The sequence below is a fragment of the Mobula hypostoma genome, chromosome 18 (genome assembly GCF_963921235.1).
Source record: "Mobula hypostoma chromosome 18, sMobHyp1.1, whole genome shotgun sequence".
Lineage (NCBI taxonomy): Eukaryota > Metazoa > Chordata > Chondrichthyes > Myliobatiformes > Myliobatidae > Mobula > Mobula hypostoma.
Window position 1 is genome coordinate 41,264,186 of NC_086114.1, and position 21,065 is coordinate 41,285,250.

General features: G+C 44.5%; 1 protein-coding gene across 4 annotated transcripts in view; it reads left to right on the plus strand.

The window, feature by feature from the left end:
• Positions 1-21,065, plus strand: part of pik3ap1 (phosphoinositide-3-kinase adaptor protein 1) — a 152,825-nt gene that overhangs the window by 91,616 nt on the left and 40,144 nt on the right. For 3 of the 4 annotated variants that reach the window (XM_063070789.1, XM_063070793.1, XM_063070790.1), the window contains exons 8-10: positions 3,879-4,083; positions 6,468-6,569; positions 7,098-7,262. In XM_063070789.1, coding sequence (XP_062926859.1) covers positions 3,879-4,083; positions 6,468-6,569; positions 7,098-7,262 — 472 coding nt within the window. The remainder of the gene's footprint in view (positions 1-3,878; positions 4,084-6,467; positions 6,570-7,097; positions 7,263-21,065) is intronic. The other variant, XM_063070792.1, reaches the window with a different exon arrangement.

A 21,065-nucleotide genomic window follows, 5' to 3' on the forward strand; every position in this document is an offset into this window, starting at 1 on the left:
CAGTGAGTATAGTGCTAAGCTCTCTCCGCTCAGAGTAACCACCTCACCCGTGGAATCAATCTGGTGAACCTCCTCTGCACAGTCTCCAAAGCTAGTATATCTTCCCTCAAGTAAGGACCCCAGAACAGCTGCAGTTTTCGAGATGTGGCTTGCCCAGTACCCTGTGGAGTTGCAGCACAATCTCCGTGCTCCTGAAGTTAATCCCTCTTACAAGTCCCTCTGTGGACCTGCATGTTGCAGTCTTTCACCATTTAAATAACAATCTGACCTTCTGTTTTTCCTTCCAAAGTGGATGACCTCACATCTACCAAAGCGGTACTCCATCTGCCAGGTATCCACTCACTTGACTAATCTATGTCTTTATGCATCCTCTCTGCTCAATTTGCTTTTCCACTCATCTCTGCATCTAAGTCAGTAGCAGTTGTGCCATTGCTGGATTTAATCACCATGATCAGCTACTGAGGGCAGCAATTAGACTTCCTCTTAATTGATGTTTGATATTCAACCCTTTAATTCTAAATGTAAATACTGGTAGAACTAATGTTGTTCCTGAGCATCATAAGTTACACATTATCCCAGTACTCTTTTCCAGTGCTCCAGATCTCCTAGTATGTGCTCCTCACATTCCTCGTGTTGCCTCTGAGAGCATCACAAAGGCTGAGCATTACCTGCATTTTTCCAACTCGGCCATCTTGTTCATCCTCAGACCTCACCCTTCCCTCCCTGGCAGCCATGCCTTCAGCTACCAAGCACAGAAATTCTCTCCTTAATCTCCTCTGCTTCTCCCACTGTGCCCCTCCTTAAACCAAGTTCTTTGCTGCCTGCCCAGCATTTCCTTGTGAACCTTGGCCTGAGTGATTCTTGTTTGTACTATGATGCATTTGGAAGCTGTTAAAGTTGCTTTAGAGATATGTTACCATTAATTGAAGTTACAGAGCCACAAATGATTATAATCTCTGGAAATTTTATCTGGGCTATGAGCAAATAGAAGAACAGTTGGTCACAGATATGGAATCTTTGCATGATATTCTTAGTTAACATTACGATACTTGAGATAATGTATAATTGCTCCACTGAACCAAACTGATGCCAGGATCCTGATGGAAAGAACAAGTAAGGTCACGTCATACAGCACAGAAACAGGCCCTTCAGCCCGTCATGTCCATGCTGACCACCAAATTCCGATCGATAGTAATCGCAGCTACCAGTACTTTATTATTTTTAGAGATACAGCTCAGTACAGGCCCTTCCAGCCCAAGGAGTCACGATGTTCAATTACACCCATGTGACCAATTAACCTACGAACCCGTACGTCTTTGGGTCCCAGATGATAGGTGCTGCTTTCCTGCAACAACGCTCTTTGTAGATATGCTCGATGATGGGGAGCGCTTTACCTGTGATGGACTGGGCCGTATCCACTGCTTTTTGTAGGATTTTCAGTTCAAGGGTATGGGTGTTTCTGTACCAGGCTGTAATGCAGCCAGTCAATGTACTCTCCACAACACATGTATAGAAGTTTGTCAAGGTTTAGGTGTCATGTTGAAGTTTCACAAAGCATTTTGCGTGTGTTGCTCGGAGTTCCAGCATCTGCAGATTTTCTCTTGTTTGTGTACGGAAGTAGAGGCGCTGCTTTGCTTTAATCATAATTGCACTTACGTGCTGGATCCAGGATAGGTTCTCTGATGTGATAACACAAAGGAATTTAAAGTTGCTGACCCTCTGCACCTCTGATTCCCCCGATGAGGACTGGCTCATGGTCCTCCAGTTTCCTCCTTCTGAGGTCAATAATCAGCTCCCTGGTCTTGCCGACATTGAGTGAGAGGTTGTTGTTGTGGTACCACTCAGCCAGATTGTCAGTCTCCCTCCTACATGCTGATTTGTCACCGTCATTGATTCAGCCAACAATCGTGGTGTCATCAGCAAACTTAAATATGACATTGGAGCTGTGCTTCACGACACCATCGTAAGTGTAAAGCGAGTAGAGAAGGGACTAACCACTCAGTTTTGTGGTGCACCTGTGCTGATAGGGATTGTGGAGGAGATGTTGTTGCCAATCCAAAATGACTGGGGTCTGCAAGTGTGGAAGTCGAGGATCCAATTCCATAAGGAGGTATTGTGGCCAAGGTCTTGAAGCTTATTGATTATTTTTGAGGGGATGATATTGAATGCCGAGTTGTAAACAATAATCCTGATGTATGCATCTTTGCTGCCCTGATGTTGAGTGAAGAGCCCATGAGATGGCACCTGCCGTTGATCTGTTGTGCCAGTAATATTTGTACAAATATTATTAGTAATATTAATAATCTCTTCCACTGAACCTGTTCTCTCTATCTTCCAACGCTCCCCATTCACGCGTTCACCCACTTTCCCTTCCTGCCGTGCCCCTTTCCCCTTCTGCCTCCATTGTCTCTTTCTCATAAGCTTTGACCTTCAGTGCATTCTTTCTGCTGTATTCTTCCCCTCCTTCACTACCCCCTCCACATTCCCCTCTCCTTAGCTACATACCACATGTCAAAGGTTAACTACTAATCAAAAGAAGTGTTTCCTCACCTGGAGCCATAGTCGGGGTGGAGGGTGGCAGTTCTCAAATCACGTTGCAGCCATTACAATTCTTCGAGACAGCAGTTACTGCTGCAATATCGGAGTTAAAGCTGAAGATCTTTGCATGGCAAGTTCATACAAAAGCAAACAGTTAAGTGACCAAGTAATGTTTGAGGAATGTGTGGAGTGCTCCGTGCCTTAAGCCTGTCTGCAGCCAACCAGCCTTGGCCTTGGATTAACAACATGGCACAATGCACCGCTCCCTCAGTATTGGCCCTCTGCTCCAAGTGCCATGCTGGGATGTCCGTCCAGATTTTGTGCCCTCGTCTCAAACTGAGAAGGGAACCCATCAAATTCTATTTCCACAGTTGTCAACTGACAGACCAGTACCGAATCTTCAGGTATTTGTACCTGAGGTAGTGAAAGGATAGGATTATTCACACCTAGAATATGTGTTAGAAGGGAAGGATGGACAAAGTTGAATTGTTTTCACTGAAGTGTTGGAGGTTGATAGAAGTATACAAAAGTATGAGACTTAAACTGAATGTTACATATGCTTGGAGCAAGAATGACAAGAGTCGTGTGATTAAGTGTTTTTACTCAGTCATGCTTGTAAAGGTTCAAATTGGGGCACATACAGGGCCCATGGAGATGAGAAGCCTCTATACTCAAAAGGCTGCGTCCAAAAGAGAGTGCCTCCCATGTGTAGAAGGTCCGATCAATTTGCCGTGCGATCAGTCGGCCAGATTCGCACTTGCTGTATTCTCCCAATCGATCTGATACAGTTCACTGGGTAGATGGCCAGAGTCTTTTTGCAAGGATGGAAGTGCAGACTACTGGTGAATAGCTTAAAGCAGAAAGCGGGGAGTTGAAAGGGGATTTGCATGAAAGGTTTTTTCCACACCTGGAATGGGCTGCAGGGGAAGTTGTGAAAGCGAATTTGGTAGTGATATTTGAGAGGTATTTAGACTTTCAGATGAACAGGCAGGGAATGGAGAGATATAGACCATGTGCAGGCAGATGGGATTAGTTTAAACTGGCATCATGATTAACACAGACAACATGGGCTGAAAGATTTGTTATTGTTCTATGTTCTATGTCAGCTGGACATAGAGTTAGGGATGTAATTTCTGAGACATCCTTTTCAGGGCACTGGTCACTTCATGGAGGTAGTTCACTAAAGCAAGATGTGTGCAGGGGTATAACTGATGAGAGCTTTTGAACAGCAAGATCTAGAAGTCTTTTCTCCGGTTGTGTGTTTTGCGGTGAATGGTGGTGGGCAGTGGGGTGGGAGTGGGTGCAGAAATGACACTAAGCGTTTCCATTACTGTTTACAGGAAACAGCAGACATGTTGAAGACTCACCTTAAGGAGGAGCTGTGTGGCAACATGGAGGGGGAAGAGAACGAAGACTTGTATGAGTCCATGGCAACAGTAACCAAAGACATCTTGATGAAATGCAGCTTAAATCCTGGCTGCGATGAGGACATCTATGAGTCGATGATTGAAATGCTCCCTTCCTCCAACGTAATGGACAGCACCTGTGAGTCAGAGCAGAGTTTGGTGGCTCCAGCCATGTTGTGGGGTGGGCTTGGTCCAGTGTGGAACTCATCCGGATGGACCAGAGCTCCCGGCGTTGGGCCACTGGTCACTGCTAAATGGGCCTTGGTGTGGAATGAATAAACTGTAGTGTTTCCTAGCAAACAAACCAAAACCACTCGGAGACTGAGCACTGGTTCCATGTGCTTCAAAATAACAAAGTTCTAAAGTTCAGAAGAGTATGATTGATCCTTTTTTTTTGGCGTGTGCCTGCGTGCGTGCGAGTCTGTGCATGTGCATCTGCATGTCCGTGTGTGCGTCCGTGATGATGTCTTCTTTATGGCTTTTACAAGGTGCTGAGCAAGAGAGAGAGAGACTGTGTGGTGCGCCACTCCTCACACTGACACTTTCGTAGTATTTTTCCCTTTATTTTACAAGGTCGAGTTGCGATCTCAACACTCAACCCGGTACGGATGGAAAGCGTACTCGGGAGCGGACCCGACTGGTTTTGAACCCGGGAACCTCCGCTCCCGGGTCTGGCGCCGATGTCATTGCACCACCAGCCAGCCAGATTGAACCTTTATTAAGAAACCAGCAAATCTTGTAATGATAAAAAAGCTAACAAAATTAAAACTAGTGACACAATGCAGGAGGAACTCAGCAGGCCAGTCAGCATCTATGGAAACGAGTAAACAGTCGATGCTTCTAGCTGGGATGGTCTGAACAAGAGCAGCAAACAGACAGAATTTGGAATTGTGAAAGGGCCAAGTCATGTCAAGTTTATTGTCATTTAACTATATAGATGTATATAATGTATATAACCATATAATGTACATATAAAAGAGACCATGTTTCTCTGAACCAGGTTATAAAGCACGGAACACAGAATAACTTATGAAAGTAAAGATAAAATCTACAGATGAATCGTGCATAAGCACAAACTAAAATGCAAAAATTCAATACTCTAAGGTACGGAGCAGATTAACCAGTGACACGTTGAATAAGATGTGGCTGGGTGTTCAGAAACCTAATGGCCTCAGGGAAGAAACTGTTTCTCATCCTGATCATTCTTGTTTTTATGCATCGGAGTCTCCTGTCTGATGGTAGAAAGTCAAAGAGGGTGCTGGATGGATGGGTGGGATTCTTAAAAATGCTAAGAGCCCTGCGTATGCAGCCCTCCTGATGAACATCCCTGATGGATGGTAGGGAGACCCCCTATGATCCTCTGAGCTGTTCTCACAGTCCTTTGTAGGGACTTCTGGTCTGATGCTCAACTGCTCCCATACCAGATGCAGATGCAACTTGTTAGGATGCAACTCAGTTAAGGTGGGGAATGGGGGGAGATAGCCTCGCTTGCCTGAATCTCCTTGTTCAGGGAGGTGATATTAAGGACCAGGTGAGCTCATCCGTGATGTGAACACCCAGGAACTTGAATAGGTAAACTACTTCATCACATGGGATGCAGGCAAGCATGTCTAGCTTGAACAGATCAATTGAAACTGTGATTTTCTGTAGGAAAATCCATGTTTAATGTACAAGCAGGTTTTTACACAGAAACCATGAGAAAATCTGCAGATGCTGGAAATTCAAGCAACACACACAAAATACTGGTAGAACACAGCAGGCCAGGCAGCACCCCAGTAAGAGGTACAGTCGACGTTTCGGACCGAGACCCTTCGTCAGGACTAACTGAAAGAAGAAATAGTAAGAGATTTGAAAGTGGGAGGAGGAGGGGGAGATCTGAAATGATAGGAGAAGACAGGAGGGGGAGGGATGAAGCTAAGAGCTGGGAAGTTGATTGGCTAAAGGGAAACAAAGCTGGAGACACGGGAGAAAGAAATGGGGAGGGGAGCACCAGAGGAAGATGGAGAGCAGGCAGAGTGATTGTGAGAGGGAAAGAGAGAGAGAAAAAAAGGGGGGGAATAATAAATGAATAAATAACCATCCCCTATTTTATTTGTTTATTCATTTATTATTCCCCCCCCCCTTTTTCTCTCTCTCTCTTTCCCTCTCGCAATCACGCCTTGCCTGCTCTCCATCTTCCTCTGGTGCTCCCCTCCCCCTTTCTTTCTCCCGTGTCTCCAGCTTTGTATCCCTTTTGCCAATCAACTTCCCAGCTCTTAGCTTCATCCCTCCCCCTCCTGTCTTCTCCTATCATTTCAGATCTCCCCCCCCCTCCCACTTTCAAATCTCTTACTATTTCTTCTTTCAGTTAGTCCTGACGAAGGGTCTCGGCCCGAAATGTCGACTGTACCTCTTCCTATAGATGCTGCCTGGCCTGCTGTGTTCTACCAGCATTTTGTGTGTGTTTTTTGACAGAAGTTTTTTTTTATTAATTGATCATTTAATATCTTTTGTATGATGACATTCAAGTAAAATTTCTTACAGATGAGTCCATGTCCAACATATCAGAAGCGGCCCAGTCATCTCAATGTGTCCCTGATCTCTATGGTCCCACAAAAGATTCCATACTGAGAAGCTTCCTTCAGGGTGAGTTTTCTTTTTGCCCTGATTCTCCGCCTTCTCTCCACTATTCTCCTGAAGACACACTATGAGTCTGTTTGATTTGACAATGGGGGCCTTCATCCAATGTGTGTTCCTCCAGTAAACTGCTGCTTTCCCTTGCAAAGCTGCGCTTCCTGATTAATGCTGCTCACCACCCCCAAACAGTGCCTGAGGCAAGATTAATCCCTAAAATGCATCCCAAAATGTATTTTGTGCATGTTGCTTCGAACTCCAGCATCTGTGGATTTTCTCGTGTTTGTCAATCCCTAGGCACGCTTGGCGTGGTGAGGAGGACTGAGCTCATTGGCTGATTTCTCTCCTGGCCCAGCAGCACCAAAGCCAACCTGCTGGTCCAGCTGTGTGTATAATTGTGGTGATTATTGCTGTACCTTCCCTAAAGTCAGAGGGTCAGAATTGGAAATTGTATTTTTCAACATCTTGCTAAGTGGCTGAAGAAGTTTCTGCAAGTTTCCCCAGCATTATTTAATGTGTTTGGGTCAATCACCTTTGCAGGGTCAATGAAGTCCCATGCTCCTTTGAGTGAGATGGAAGAGGACGCATACAATACGAGGATAGAAGATATACAACAGAAGGAGATTACAAACAGACCGCCAGCTCCTAACCCAAGAGTTCCTATCGTTCCCAATGTTGAGGACATGCAGCCCTATATTTCCAAAGGTGCAGAGGCAAATTTTTAAAACTGATGAGTAATTTATGTGGGTAGGGTGTAAATGTGTGGTCGGTGGTTGGTGCGGGGCCGGTGGGGTGAGGAGTTTGTTTCAGTGTTTTATGACTATGACTATGACTATGTAAAGGGAGTTCACACTAGAAGAAGCGGCCCATTCACTCCACCCCAAATTCTTTATTCACAATGATGCTATTGTTTGTTGATTTTTAAGATTTGTTGCCAGCAAGGTCAGAATTTATTATATTTGTCTAGTTTTCATTGAGAAGGTGGTGGTTGGCTATCCTCTGGCCTATTGCAATCATTCAAGCCAAGGCTTGAAACAGTAGGTTTGGGAGGGGAGTCCCATGGCATGAACTCAGCTCATTTCGAGGAACAAGTAATCGTATGTTACAAGCAAGGATAGTGTCCCTTATTCCTGCTTCCCCTGTTTGACCCATTAGAGAAACTGCAATGCACAAGGTGTGTACTGAAACTGCTTTGCACTGGTGGAGGACAGCTGCTGAATGTGATACCAGTTCAAGAATCAGAATCAGATCTAGTATCACTGGCATATGTCGTGAAATGTGTTGATTTGCTGCAGCAGTATGGTACAATACAATGTGTGTGTGTGTGTGTGTATGTGTATATATGTGTGTGTGTGTATGTGTATATATGTGTGTGTGTGTGTGTATGTGTGTGTGTGTGTATATGTGTATATATATGTGTGTGTATGTGTGTGTGTATATATATGTTAAATTAAGTAAGTAGTGCAAAGAGAGAAAAATATCTTTAAAAAGCTGATATGTGTTCTTGTGGTCTTGTAGATGGTGGAAGAGCTGCAGGGTGACAGACGGATTACTCTTCTAGAATACCCAGCATTTGACCAATTCTTGTAGCCACAATATTTATCTGACTGGTTCAGTTGAGTTTCTGGTCAGTGGTATCTCTCAAATATTGATGCTGAGGGATTCAGCAGTGGTAACGTCAATGAATATTAAGGATGGGTAGTTAGACTCTCTTTTATTGGATGTGGTCATCAGTTGGCATGGTGGCACAAAGGTTACTTTCCATTTATTAGCTCACGCCTGAATATTTTGATGTAGCTGCCCGTGTTTGTATACATTTGTTGAACACTGTATAATCTGCAAACTTTCCTACATCCACCCGTACACTGGGAGGATTCTCTTTGATGAAGCTGCAGAAGACCATGGAACAAGAGGAAAACCTGCAGATGCTGGAAATCCAAGCAACACATACACAATGCTGGAGGAACTCAGCAGACCAGGCAGCATCTGTGGAGACGAGTACAGTCAATGGTTCGGGCTGAGACTCTTCATCAGCACACTACTCTAAAGATCTGCAGTGGTGTCCTGTGGCAGCAATGATTGACTTTTGACTTCTTCCTTTGCATGATGTATGACTCAAGCCATTGAATCATTTCCCCTTTGCCAACTGACTTCGGTTTTACCGGAGTTTCTCAATCCCAGTCTTGGCCAAGCGCTGCCTTGATGTCAAGAGCAGTTACTTTTGCTTTACCTCTGGAATTAAGCTCTACAAGTAATTGTCGTAAACCCAAACTGAGCAATGATTAGCAGAATGTTGCTGACTACGTGTCACTTGACAGCACCATCTGTAAATCCTTCCATCAATGTGTTGGTAGTTAACTGTCCTTTGTTTGGGCAACAGAACATAGAACGGTTCCTTTCGGCCCACAATATTATGCTGACCTACATAAACATACTCCATGATCAATCTAATCCTTCCTACCTATATAGCTCATAACTCTCCATTTTTCTAATATCCATGTGGCTAAGAGTTCTCTTAAATGTCCCTTCTGATTCAGTCCCCACCACCCCTGGCAGTGTGATCCAGGCAACCACCACTCTATGCGCAAAAAAACACTACCTCTGTTATCTCCACTAAATTTTCCTCCATTCGACTTAAACTGATGTCCTCTGCTACTGGAAACTGCAGGCCTGGAAAACTCTATCCACTCTATCTATGCCTCTTATAATTTATACACCTCTATCAAGTTGTCTGTCATCCTCATTTCCTCCAAAGAGAAAAGCCCAGCTTGTTTAATCTTTCTTCATTAAGACATGTTCTCTATTCCAGGCAGCATCCTGGTAAATCTCCTCTTCACCCTCTTTAAAGCTTCCACATTGTTCCTATAATTGCCATGGTATTAAATTCTCTGCCCACAAAGCCCAAAACTCGAAAGAAGATTTTAAGCCCTATCTGATGTAAGTTACACGCATCAAAGTTGCTGGTGAACGCAGCAGGCCAGGCAGCATCTCTAGGAAGAGATACAGTCAACGTTTCAGGCCGAGACCCTTCATCAGGACTAACGGAAGGAAGAGTTAGTAAGAGATTTGAAAATGGGAGGGGGAGATCCAAAATGATAGGAGAAGACAGGAGGGGGGAGGGATGGAGCCAAGAGGTGGACAGGTGATTGGCAAAGGGATATGAGAGGATCATAGGACAGGAGGCCCAGGGAGAAAGACAAGGGGGGGGGACCCAGAGGATGGGCAAGGGGTGTAGTGAGAGGGACAGAGAGAGAAAGGAGAGAGAAAAAGAATGTGTGTATAAAAATAAATAACGGATGGGGTACGAGGGGGAGGTGGGGCATTAGCGGAAGTTAGAGAAGTCAATGCTCATGCCATCAGGTTGGAGGCTACCCAGACAGAATATAAGGTGTTGTTCCTCCAACCTGAGTGTGGCTTCATCTTTACAGTAGAGGAGGCCGTGGATAGACATGTCAGAATGGGAATGGGATGTGGAATTAAAATGTGTGGCCACTGGGAGATCCTGCTTTCTCTGGCAGACAGAGCGTAGGTGTTCAGCAAAGTGGTCTCCCAGTCTGTGTCAGGTCTCGCCAATATATAGAAGGCCACATCGGGAGCTCCAGACGCAGTATATCACCCCAGCCGACTCACAGGTGAAGTGTCGCCTCACCTGGAAGGACTGTTTGGGGCCCTGAATGGTGGTAAGGGAGGAAGTGTAAGGGCATGTGTAGCACTTGTTCCACTTACAAGGATAAGTGCCAAGAGGGAGATCAGTGGGGAGGGATGGGGGGGACAAATGGACAAGGGAGTCGCGTAGGGAGCGATCCCTGCTGAAAGCAGAGGGTGGGGAGGGAAAGATGTGCTAAGTGGTTGGATCCCGTTGGAAGTGGCGGAAGTTACGGAGAATTATATGTTGGACCCGGAGGCTGGTGGGGTGGTAGGTGAGGACCAGGGGAACCCTATTCCTCGTGCCGTGGCGGGAGGATGGAGTGAGAGCAGATGTGCGTGAAATGGGGGAGATGCATTTGAGAGCAGAGTTGATGGTGGAGGAAGGGAAGCCCCTTTTTTTAAAAAAGGAGGACATCTCCCTCGTCCTGGAATGAAAAGCCTCATCCTGAGAGCAGATGCGGCGGAGACGGAGGAATTGCGAGAAGGGGATGGCATTTTTGCAAGAGACAGGGTGAGAAGAGGAATAGTCCAGATAGCTGTGAGAGTCAGTAGGCTTATAGTAGACATCAGTGGATAAGCTGTCTCCAGAGATAGATTCAGAAAGATCTAGAAAGGGGAGGGAGGTGTTTGGAAATGGACCAGGTAAACTTGAGGGCAGGGGGAAAGTTGGAGACAAAGTTAATAAAGTCAACGAGCTCAGCATGCGTGCAGGAAGCAGCGCCAATGCAGTCGTCGATGTAGCGAAGGAAAAGTGGGGGACAGATACCAGAATAGGTACGGAGCATAGATTGTTCCACAAAGCCAACAAAAAGGCAGGCATAGCTAGAACCCATACGGGTGCCCATAGCTACACCTTTAGTTTGGAGGAAGTGGGAGGAGCCAAAGGAGAAATTATTAAGAGTAAGGACTAATTCCACTAGACGGAGCAGAGTGGTGGTAGAGGGGAACTGATTAGGTCTGGAATCCAAAAAGAAGCGGAGAGCTTTGAGACCTTCCTGATGGGGGATGGAAGTATATAAGGACTGGACATCCATGGTGAAAATAATGCGGTGGGGGCCAGGGAACTTAAAATCATCGAAAAGTTTAAGAGCGTGAGAAGTGTCACAAACATAGGTAGGAAGCGATTGAACAAGGGGGGATAAAATCGTGTCGAGGTATGCAGAAACGAGTTCGGTGGGGCAGGAGCAAGCTGAGACAATAGGTCTGCCAGGACAGGCAGGTTTGTGGATCTTGGGTAGGAGGTAGAAACAGGAAGTGCGAGGTGTGGGAACTATAAGTTGGTAGCAGTGGATGGGAGATCCCCTGAGCTGATAAAGTTGGTAATGGAGTGGGAGACAATGGCCTGGTGCTCCTTAGTGGGGTCACGATCAAGGGGTAAATAAGAGGAGGTATCCGCGATTTGTCGCTGTGCCTCGGCAAGGTAGAGGTCAGTACGCCAGACTACAACAGCACCCCCCTTATCGGTGGGTTTAATAATAAGGTTAGGATTAGTGCGGAGGGAGTGGAGAGCAGAGCGTTCTGAAGGAGTGAGGTTGGAATGGGAACAAGGCGCGGTGAAGTCGAGACGGTTGATGTCCCGTCGGCAGTTAGCAATAAAGAGATCCAGAGCAGGCAGAAGACCAGAGCAGGGTGTCCATGAAGAAGAGGAGGGTTGAAGACGGGAGAAGGGGTCATTGGTGGGGGTGGAAGAGTCCTTGCCGAAGAAGTAGGCTGGGAGACGGAGACGGCGGAAGAAGAGTTCCGCATCATGGCGAACACGGAACTCGCTGAGGTGTGGGCGAAGGGGGACAAAGGTGAGGCCCTTACTGAGGACAGAGCATTCTGCCTCCGACAGTTGAAGGTCGGAGGGGATGTAAGTTATATTGTATCCACCTACTTTTCAAACACTAACTTATTTGCTGTTTAGCCTGCGCAGCAAGATTTAGCTGCCAATACTCAGTGCTTGAGTGGTGGGTCTCCCTTCCCTACCAAGGAGCAGATACTTCCAGCTGATGAAGTGGTTTAAATATTTAAATTTAGCCAAATAGTTCTTAACATACATTTAACATTCACAGAGATTTCTAGTTTATAAAAAGATTTATAAACTTCAAAGCATTTCCAAACACAGGTACAATTTTTACAAACTAGAAGAACATACTGATGAATTGTAGATGAGCAAGTCTTCTGTCGCAGAAACTGAAAGCTGAGGAATGAATTCTACTTCCTTCTGTAACTTCATCTTTCTGTTGTTCTTCTTGTCATTCATAACAATCCCCAAACTGTGATGGTATTTATACTGTTTTCTACTAGATGACATCATCTGTATATGATGTTTTCCAGATGCCATTGCTGGGACACAGATGGTCTTAAAAGCTTCTGGTGACAGAGATCCCAAACATTCACAGTTAATGCTGTGAGGGCTGAGCCTCTGAGTATACAAACATTCCGACGTGTAACCATGTTTGACATGCTAAGTAATATAATCCCATTGTCTTGCACTTGGCTAATGCAGACAAGAGCTCTTGGTTACTTCACATTGTGAAACAGACCTCTTCGCAGGCAGCTCCCTGCTGTGTGTTAGCAGCCTGTATTCTGTATCTGTGTTTGCAATGCTGTGCATTCAACTTCAAGCTAATTGCTGCTTGCAATTTACATTAAGAACTGGAGGCTGGTTCTTTCTTTATAACAAAAAACTGAGCAAAGAATATTATTTAACAGTTTAACTTTATTGCCACCAACTCTGACCCTTTGGAAAGGTCATGCTGCTGCGCTAGAAAGCCGAGTTCAGCATAAGCTTTTTGGGCCCTGGACAGTGAATATCCGTCACCAAATGAGGCAATCAGAACTGAACACAATAACCCATGTGTGGTTTAACCAGAATTTTGTAGAGTTGCAACATAACATCACAGCTTTTGAACTCAATCGCCAAACTAATAATAGCTAACACACCATATGCCTTCTTAACCACCCTATCAGCTTGTGTGGCAACTTTGAATTTTTATGGACTTGGACCTCTAGATCCCGCTGTCTCTCCACACAGCTAAATATCCTAACATTAACCTTGTACTCCACCTTCAAGTTCAATCTTCCAAAGACAATCACCTCACACTTTTCTGAATTGAACTCACATCTGCTATTTCTCTGTCTAGCTCTGCATCCTGTCTATATCCCATTGTAACCTATGGCAACCTTCCACACTACCCATGACACCTCTGACTTTCGCGTCCTCTGCAAACTTCAAGATGGCACTGAGCTATGGTCTCCGTTGAGATTTTGGCTCAGATTTGGTTGTTTTTTAAGATTGTACGGATAGTTTTGGGACAGGGAGAGAAATTAGGGGTTTGGTTCGGGTCTAAAGACAAGGATATAGAGAAGTTAGAAGTCAGGCTGGAGTCTAGGCCTTCGCTTCACGTTTGAAGGCCAGAAATGTGGACAGGTAATGAATGAAATCCGGAGTCCAGGCCCCCACTCCACACTCAAAGGCCAGCGATGTTGACATGGGATGAAGGACATCCATGGATGTCAGCTGTCCCAGGCTGGTGGATGATTCGGTGTGCATGCAAGCAAGAGGCACGAGGAGATACAAGAGCTAGTGAGTCAGTGATCCCAGTATTCAAGGGGTAGTGTCATCAGCTAGCCTGATGAAGATTGAAGCCCAAAGATCGATCAAAAGACTGGAGGCCAAAGCCTGATGGCTGAAACCTGAAGACTGGAGGCCAGGAGGCCATCTTGGAGTTTGAAGACTGTCCTCCAATCTTCTAGTACTACACCTATGGCCAGGGAGCCCACAAAGATCATCTTCACCTCACCAGAATTCTCTTCCTCTACTTCATCTTAAGGTTAAGAAAACACACATTAGCCTGCTTTATGCTGATCTAGCATTCATCAAGCTCCTTCTCCTTGGTGAACACCAAAACAAAGTACTCATTAAGGACCTCCCCTACCTCCTCTACCTATAGGTACATTTCTCTCTTTAACCCTGAGCAGTCTTACCCTGACTCTAGTTATCCTCCTGCTGGACACATATGTGTAGAATGCCTTGGGGTTTTCCTTAATCTTACTGAACAGGACCTCTCATGTGCCTTTCTAGCTTTTGTAAGTGCCACCTTAAGCTTCTTCCTTGCTGTCTTCAAATTCTCATGAGCCCTGTCTGATTTTTTAATTTTTAAATCTTAAGTATGTTTGCTTCTTCTTCTTGACTAAATGTTCCACCTCTCTTGTCAACCATGGTTCCTTCACCTTGCTATCCTTTCTCTATCTCAGCGTGACAAGTATATTCAGAACCCCATGCAAGTAGTTCCTAAGTAACCCCACATTTCTGCTGTGCATTTCCCAATATTTTCTGCTCCTATCCTTGTATATTGCTATGCTAAATATGAAGGAGTTCTGATCACTCCACCAGAAATGCTCTCCCACCAAGGGCTCTGCCACCTGGCCATCTTCATTATAGAGTACTAGATCCAGCGTGGCCTCTCCACCAGTTGGCCTGTCAACATTTTTGTCATGAATCCTTCCAAGGCATACTTAATAAGTTGTTCCCCATCTAAACTTTTTGCAGTAAGGAGTGCCAATCAATGTTAGGGAAGTTGAAGCCACCCATGGTAACAACCCTTTTATTTTTGCACCTTTCCAAAATCTGCCTGCTTATCAGCTCCTCAGCATCATTGTTGCTATTGGAGGCCTATTGAATACCCTCAACAGAGTGAATTGCTCCTTTTCTGTTTCTGAATTCCACCCACAAAGGCCCAGCAGATGATCCTTCCATTTCTGCAGCTGTGATACTATCCCTGATTAACATATCACACCTCTACCTCTATTAGTCCTTCCCTATTCCTTTTGAAAAAGTTAACCCAATTGAATTTATCCTGATTTTGTTGAGTGGGATGTACCTTGGCAGTTTTCCGTATTGTGGGTAACTAATTAACTCAAGGCACAGCTAGTTCTAAAATGCTGATTATCAGTGCAGTAGCTAGTTCGTTGGTTAATCCTGTAGCCTTTTCTGCATTGAGTGCTTGGCCAATCCTTTATTTCGCATGGAATGAATCACTTTGACAGATACCCGGCCTCTGTGACGGTAGAGATCTCAGGTGGAATGGAAGACAGGGTGCATCACCCAGCCAAAGAGTAGCCTGTTGGTTGACAGAGAAGAGCAAAGCCTTCTGGACAGGAAAGTGAGAAGTGGAGTTTGATCTGGAGGTAATACATATGGAATAGAGCAGACAGACCAGGGAGTGTGCAATAAATGGGAGGAGACTGTCAGGCGGGGGGAACAGAGGGAGCATTGTCTGTTCATCCTTAAAGGTAGCAGGACAAGTCAATAATGTAGCTGAAAAGGAGAGATGATTTCCTTTATCGGACAAAGATTGGAGTGGTTTGGTTACAACTGTATATGATACTGGTAGACCGCAGCTGGAGCTCCGCATGTAATTGTGAAGACTGTAACAGGCAACGCAGCAAGGAAAGGGTGCAGAGAAAGTTAACCAAATATTGCCAAGCAGTAGAAAAATGCAGGTATGAAAGAAATTTGAATGGGCCAGGATTGAGGGTGCATAAAAGTAGGCAGACCCCAGATAGAGTAACGAGGAAAAACCTACTTCCCTTTTAGAAAGAATAGAAAGAGAAAGCAGGGAACTTAGGTCTAACCTCTGTAGTTGGAAAGGTACTAGATATTTGGTAGTCAACATGGATTTACTAAAGTAAAACCGTATTTGATCAATCTATTGGAGTTTTCTGAGGAAGTATCCAGCACATTAGTTGAGTAGGAATCAGTGAACATGGTGTAATTGGATTTTCAGAAGGCTTTCAGTGGTGTCCTAATCTGGAAATTGCCAACTAAAGTTAAGGAATTGGAGGTGGTGCACCAGCACAGTGTGGAGTATGGACACAGTGTGCCAGGTGTAGAATATCGGCGTGGAGTCTGGATAGAATACCACTATGACGTGGGGGGTAGGAAGAGGAGGAATAAATGGGTTCTTCTGAGGTTGACCTGCGATGCCTGTTGGTCCTTATTTGCTTACTTGGTAGTTCTTCCTTTTAAAACTAAATGGAAAATTATCTGTGACTTCTGCTTGCAACATGGTCACCTGACAATCAGCCACTTCCCCTTCTCAGTTGAGATACTGCTCTTTATGAATGATGCTTTTATTTCAGTGAATTGTCACACATTCTCTCAATTTCCTGTTTGCAAAACAGTTCTGCTTCCTTTGAGCCTCAGTGGTGCAGTAGGTGCTCTGAAGCCCAGTGATCCTTGTCTAATGGTGCAGAGACATGGTAGACAAGCTTATTTTAGCAGTGACTATTTTTGACATAAAGGTTTCATTACTTAATACCAAGAGAATTATCACTTATCTTGATGAAAGAAGTAACAAAAATAACGCAGATGCTGTAAACCTCAAATAAGGATAGAACTTTCTCGAGAAAGTCAGCCAGTCAGCCAAATGGGAGTCAGGAAGGAAGGAGGGTTGTGGTGGGGGAGGAGAGAGAGACTACTTCATGTTTTTGGCTTTTCATAGATCGTAAGGGTGGGATTGAATAACAGGAAGAAATAAACAGGCAGTTTTTAGTATTAGTCAAGAGTTAGTCAAAAGTTTACAAATTTCTGAAGACTACTTTGTTAACAGGTCTCTAAAAACTGTTGGCTCATTTCAAATATGAAATTGACCAATATATTTGGTTTGTGATCTTCAGCAAAGGTTGTGAAATGTGAATCGAGGTTGTTATGTCATTGAGCTCTGAGCAAAGTTCCAACAATCTGAGGCAGTATCCTAGCTCTCCCTATGGCTCCTAATACGAACTGGGCTCAACAATATTTCCCAGTAGCAATGCAGAATATTATACGTGTCTGAGGAGTTAGAACAGGCCAATTGATGCCAGATTCATGGCATTTCTAGTGGATTTCAAATAATATTCACAAAATACTGGAGGAACTCAGCAGGCCTGGTAACATCTATGGAAAATAGTACAGTCGACATTTCAGGCCAAGACCCTTCAACAAGTTATTTGTTTAGCATTCAAATAATGCTTAAAGTTCAGCTCATATCTAAAGTAACTGAAACGTTTTGCAGAGCTGGGAATGTAATTAAGAAGGAAAGTAGCCCAGTTGCAACTTTCAGTAAAGGAGGAAGAGAACGTCAGTGATGGAATAGAGATTGATAGGTATCTGAGTAGCCAGGGCATCAAAGGTTATGCTGAGAAGGCGGGGGAATGGGACTAAATGGGAGAATGGATCAGCTCATGATAAAATGGTGGAACAGACTCGATGGGCCGAATGGCCGACTTCTGCTCCTTTGTCTTATGGTCTTATGGAATAGAGATTAAGAGAAAATAGGTGGCACAGACTGGTGTGGTATGTGAGAGTTGTGAAGGCTCATTAATTCCTCAAATCTGGATAATTCAAGTAAATCTCCCTTTGCACCTTCTGAATGACCTGCATAACCTTTCTGATCAGGTGACCAAAATTTGATGCTAATTCCATTTGTGACCTAACCAGTTTTTTATGCAGTTCACTAGTACTCTCTGACTCTGTTTATGAAACCCTATGCTGCCAGTTTTGAAGTTTTGTCCAGAAGAATCCATTTGACCCATCAAGTCCATCCTTGTGGAACAATGCTGTCAGTCTCATTTCCCTGCTCAAGCCCCAGTGTTCACCAACATCCTCTGGAACAGCACTTTTTCATTGTGTTGCTTTTCATTCCTTCTGCCAGAGTGTATTGTTTCACACTTTCAACAACATATCAGATTCCATCTACCTCTCACCTTCCCATTCTTTCAGGCTAATGATGTTCTTTAACTATCTTCATGGTCTACCAAATTTAGGGATATGTTTGTACTTTAGAACTTGCACACCCATATGCAAGTCATTGAGATATATTGTGGAAAAGCTGTAGTGCCCACAGTGACTGTAAGAACACCATTGTCTGGTATTCTCAGTTTTGAAAAATAACCATTTACTGCCAATGACACAAAGCTGGGTGGCAGTGTGAAATGTGAGGAGGATGTTATGAGAATGCAGGGTGACTTGGACAGGCTGGGTGAGTGGGCAGATGCATGGCAGATGCAGTTTAATGTGGATAAATGTGAGGTTATCCACTTTGGTGGTAAGAATAGGAAGGCAGATTATTATCTAAATGGAGTCAAGTTAGGAAAAGGGGAAGCACAATGAGATCTAGGTGTTCTTGTACATCAGTCACTGAAAGCAAGCATGCAAGTACAGCAGGCAGTGAAGAAAGCTAATGGCATGCTGGACTTCATAACAAGGGGAATTGAGTATAAGAGCAAAGAGGTCCTTCTGCAGCTGTACAGGGCCCTGGTGAGACCACACCTGGAGTACTGTGTGCAGTTTTGATCTCCAAATTTGAGGAAGGACATTCTTGCTATTGAGGGAGTGCAGCGTAGGTTCACAAGATTAATTCCCGTGATGGCGGGACTGTCATATGTCGAAAGATTGGAGTGACTGGGCTTGTATACTCTGGAATGTAGAAGGCTGAGAGGGGATCTTATTGAAACATATAAGATTATTAAGGGATTGGACACGCTGGAGGCAGGAAGCATGTTCCCACTGATGGGTGAGGCCACAGTTTAAGAATTAGGGGTAGGCCATTTAGAACGGAGTTGAGGAAAAACTTTTTCACCCAGAGAGTGGTGGATATATGGAATGCTCTGCCCCAGAAGGCTGTGGAGTCCAAGTCTCTGGATGCTTTCAAGAAAGTGATGGATATAGCTCTTAAAGATAGCGGAATCAAAGGTTATGGGGATAAGGCAGGAACTGGATACTGATTGTGGATGATCAGCCATGATCACAGTGAATGGCGGTGCTGGCTCGAAGGGCTGAATGACCTACTCCTGCAGCTATTGTCTATTGTCTATGATTACTTGTTCGTTGCCCTTAAACTCTTTTCCTCTCCATCAGTTCTTTAGTCCATGAGCCTGAAAGAAGGAGCCAAGTCGGGCTTCTCCTGTGTTTCTTTCAACACCTTCTCCACTTCCTCTTAAGTTCCCTCAGCTAAACATAGTTTGCTTCACCAAATCCATCTCTCCCTTATTTCTCCAAACTTCTTTCCTTGGTCATTATTTTTGTAAGTTTCCTCACCCCTGCAACATGCCCCTTTTCCCCTCTCTGCAAAGGCTCATACTTTTGCCATTTTCCAGTACCCTGGCTGTCCACCAATATCTCAGAGGGCTGGAAGCTCATGGAGGATCCTTCCACAGCCTTGGCCTAATCTCCCTCAGCAGTTTGGGACATGTTCCATCCAAGCCAGGTGACGTATTTAAGCGAAACCAGCCTTTTCTATTTCCTCCTACTCATTAACTTTCACACTTCTGATTTTCTATCTGATGGTTCCGCTTCTATGGACACTTTGAGACTTTGAGACTCCTCTCTCCCTCCATAGTGAGCAGATAACTTGTTAAACAATCTAACTTTAAAACTGCGTAATCGGCATTGATCACCTACAAATGCACGTTATCACAATTGCTATGTGTCTATTACTAATTCTTGAGATATTTTGCATTAATTGCTCTTCTCTTATATTTTCTCTACTTATTGGCCTTTCACTTCTCCCTCCTCTTTCTACATGCTTCACTGGAAGGCAAACAACTGCAGTTGATGGAAATCTGAAATAAAAACAGAAACTACTGTCATTGCTCAACATAAAGTCGATTAGTGCCAGCTATCCATTTCCCACCATTGGTGCACCTGACCCATCAAGTTGCTCCAACTCCATTGTGTGTTTCAAGAAGCCAACTTTGTCCCTTGTCACACCTGCTATTGGTGCCACATAGGAGAGGCTGATGATGGCATTTTGATTGGTTTGGAGAAGAGAGCACGGTGCTGAATAGGGTGATAGTTAAAGGATAACTGAGCAATTGTTCCAGTTGCTGGAAATACCAAATAAGAGAGAGTTTTGAAAATAGCCAGCATGTGTGAAGACAGAAAAACTGATTTAATATGGATGAGAACCTTGCATCAGAACCAGACGGTATTGATACAAACTGGAAATGTATTCAGTGTAGAGTCCTGAGGGTACGCTAACCCAGGCACAAGGTGGCACACAGTTCCTTAAGTTTGCAAGTTTTATTTTATTAATTTAGCAGTACAGCACAGTAACAAGCACTTTTGACCCACTGAGCCTGTGCTGCTCAACTGCTGACAAACACAGGGCAGAATTAAACCCAGGGTCATTGCCTCTGTAATAGAGCTATGCTAATCGCTACACTACTAGGCTGTCCCTGAACTCCTACATTTTGTTAGAACATAGGAGGACAGAGACAGAGAAGGGGGTCTAGGATGGAGAATTGCAAAGACAGGCAACGCAGGGCTCAAGGTCACCCTCATTGACTGAAACGTTCTGCAATTGTTTTTATTTTCCCAATGTAGAGGGCATATAATGAGCACCAGGCAGTACGTTAGAAGAAGAGCAAGGGCATTGCCATTTTGACTGGTCAGCACAGTATGACACAAATGGGTCTGACTGGCTCTGGGAGCACTCCATGTTATCTTCAGATTAGATTAATTCCCTTAGCCGTAAGCCAGAAGGGAGAAAGGAAACTTCCGTTTTTCTCCATTGGGATTTAGAAGTGAAAGAGGTGATTTGATTGAAACGTATGTGACTGTGAGGAGCCTTGCTGTGTTGGATGAGGAGAAATCGAACTAGGGAGTTAGAGGTGATGCATTTAAGACAGATTAATTATAGAAACATAGAGCACAGGAGTATGATGGCCAGCTTTGCCTGCATTAGGCCCATTTCTGCCTACAACTTTCCTAACCAAGTGCCTTTTAATTATTGCGATTGTATCTTTCTCCACTACCTCCCCTGGCTGGCTATTGCAGATAACCATCACCCCCTGAGTGGAAAAGTTTACCCATCACATCTCCTTTAAATT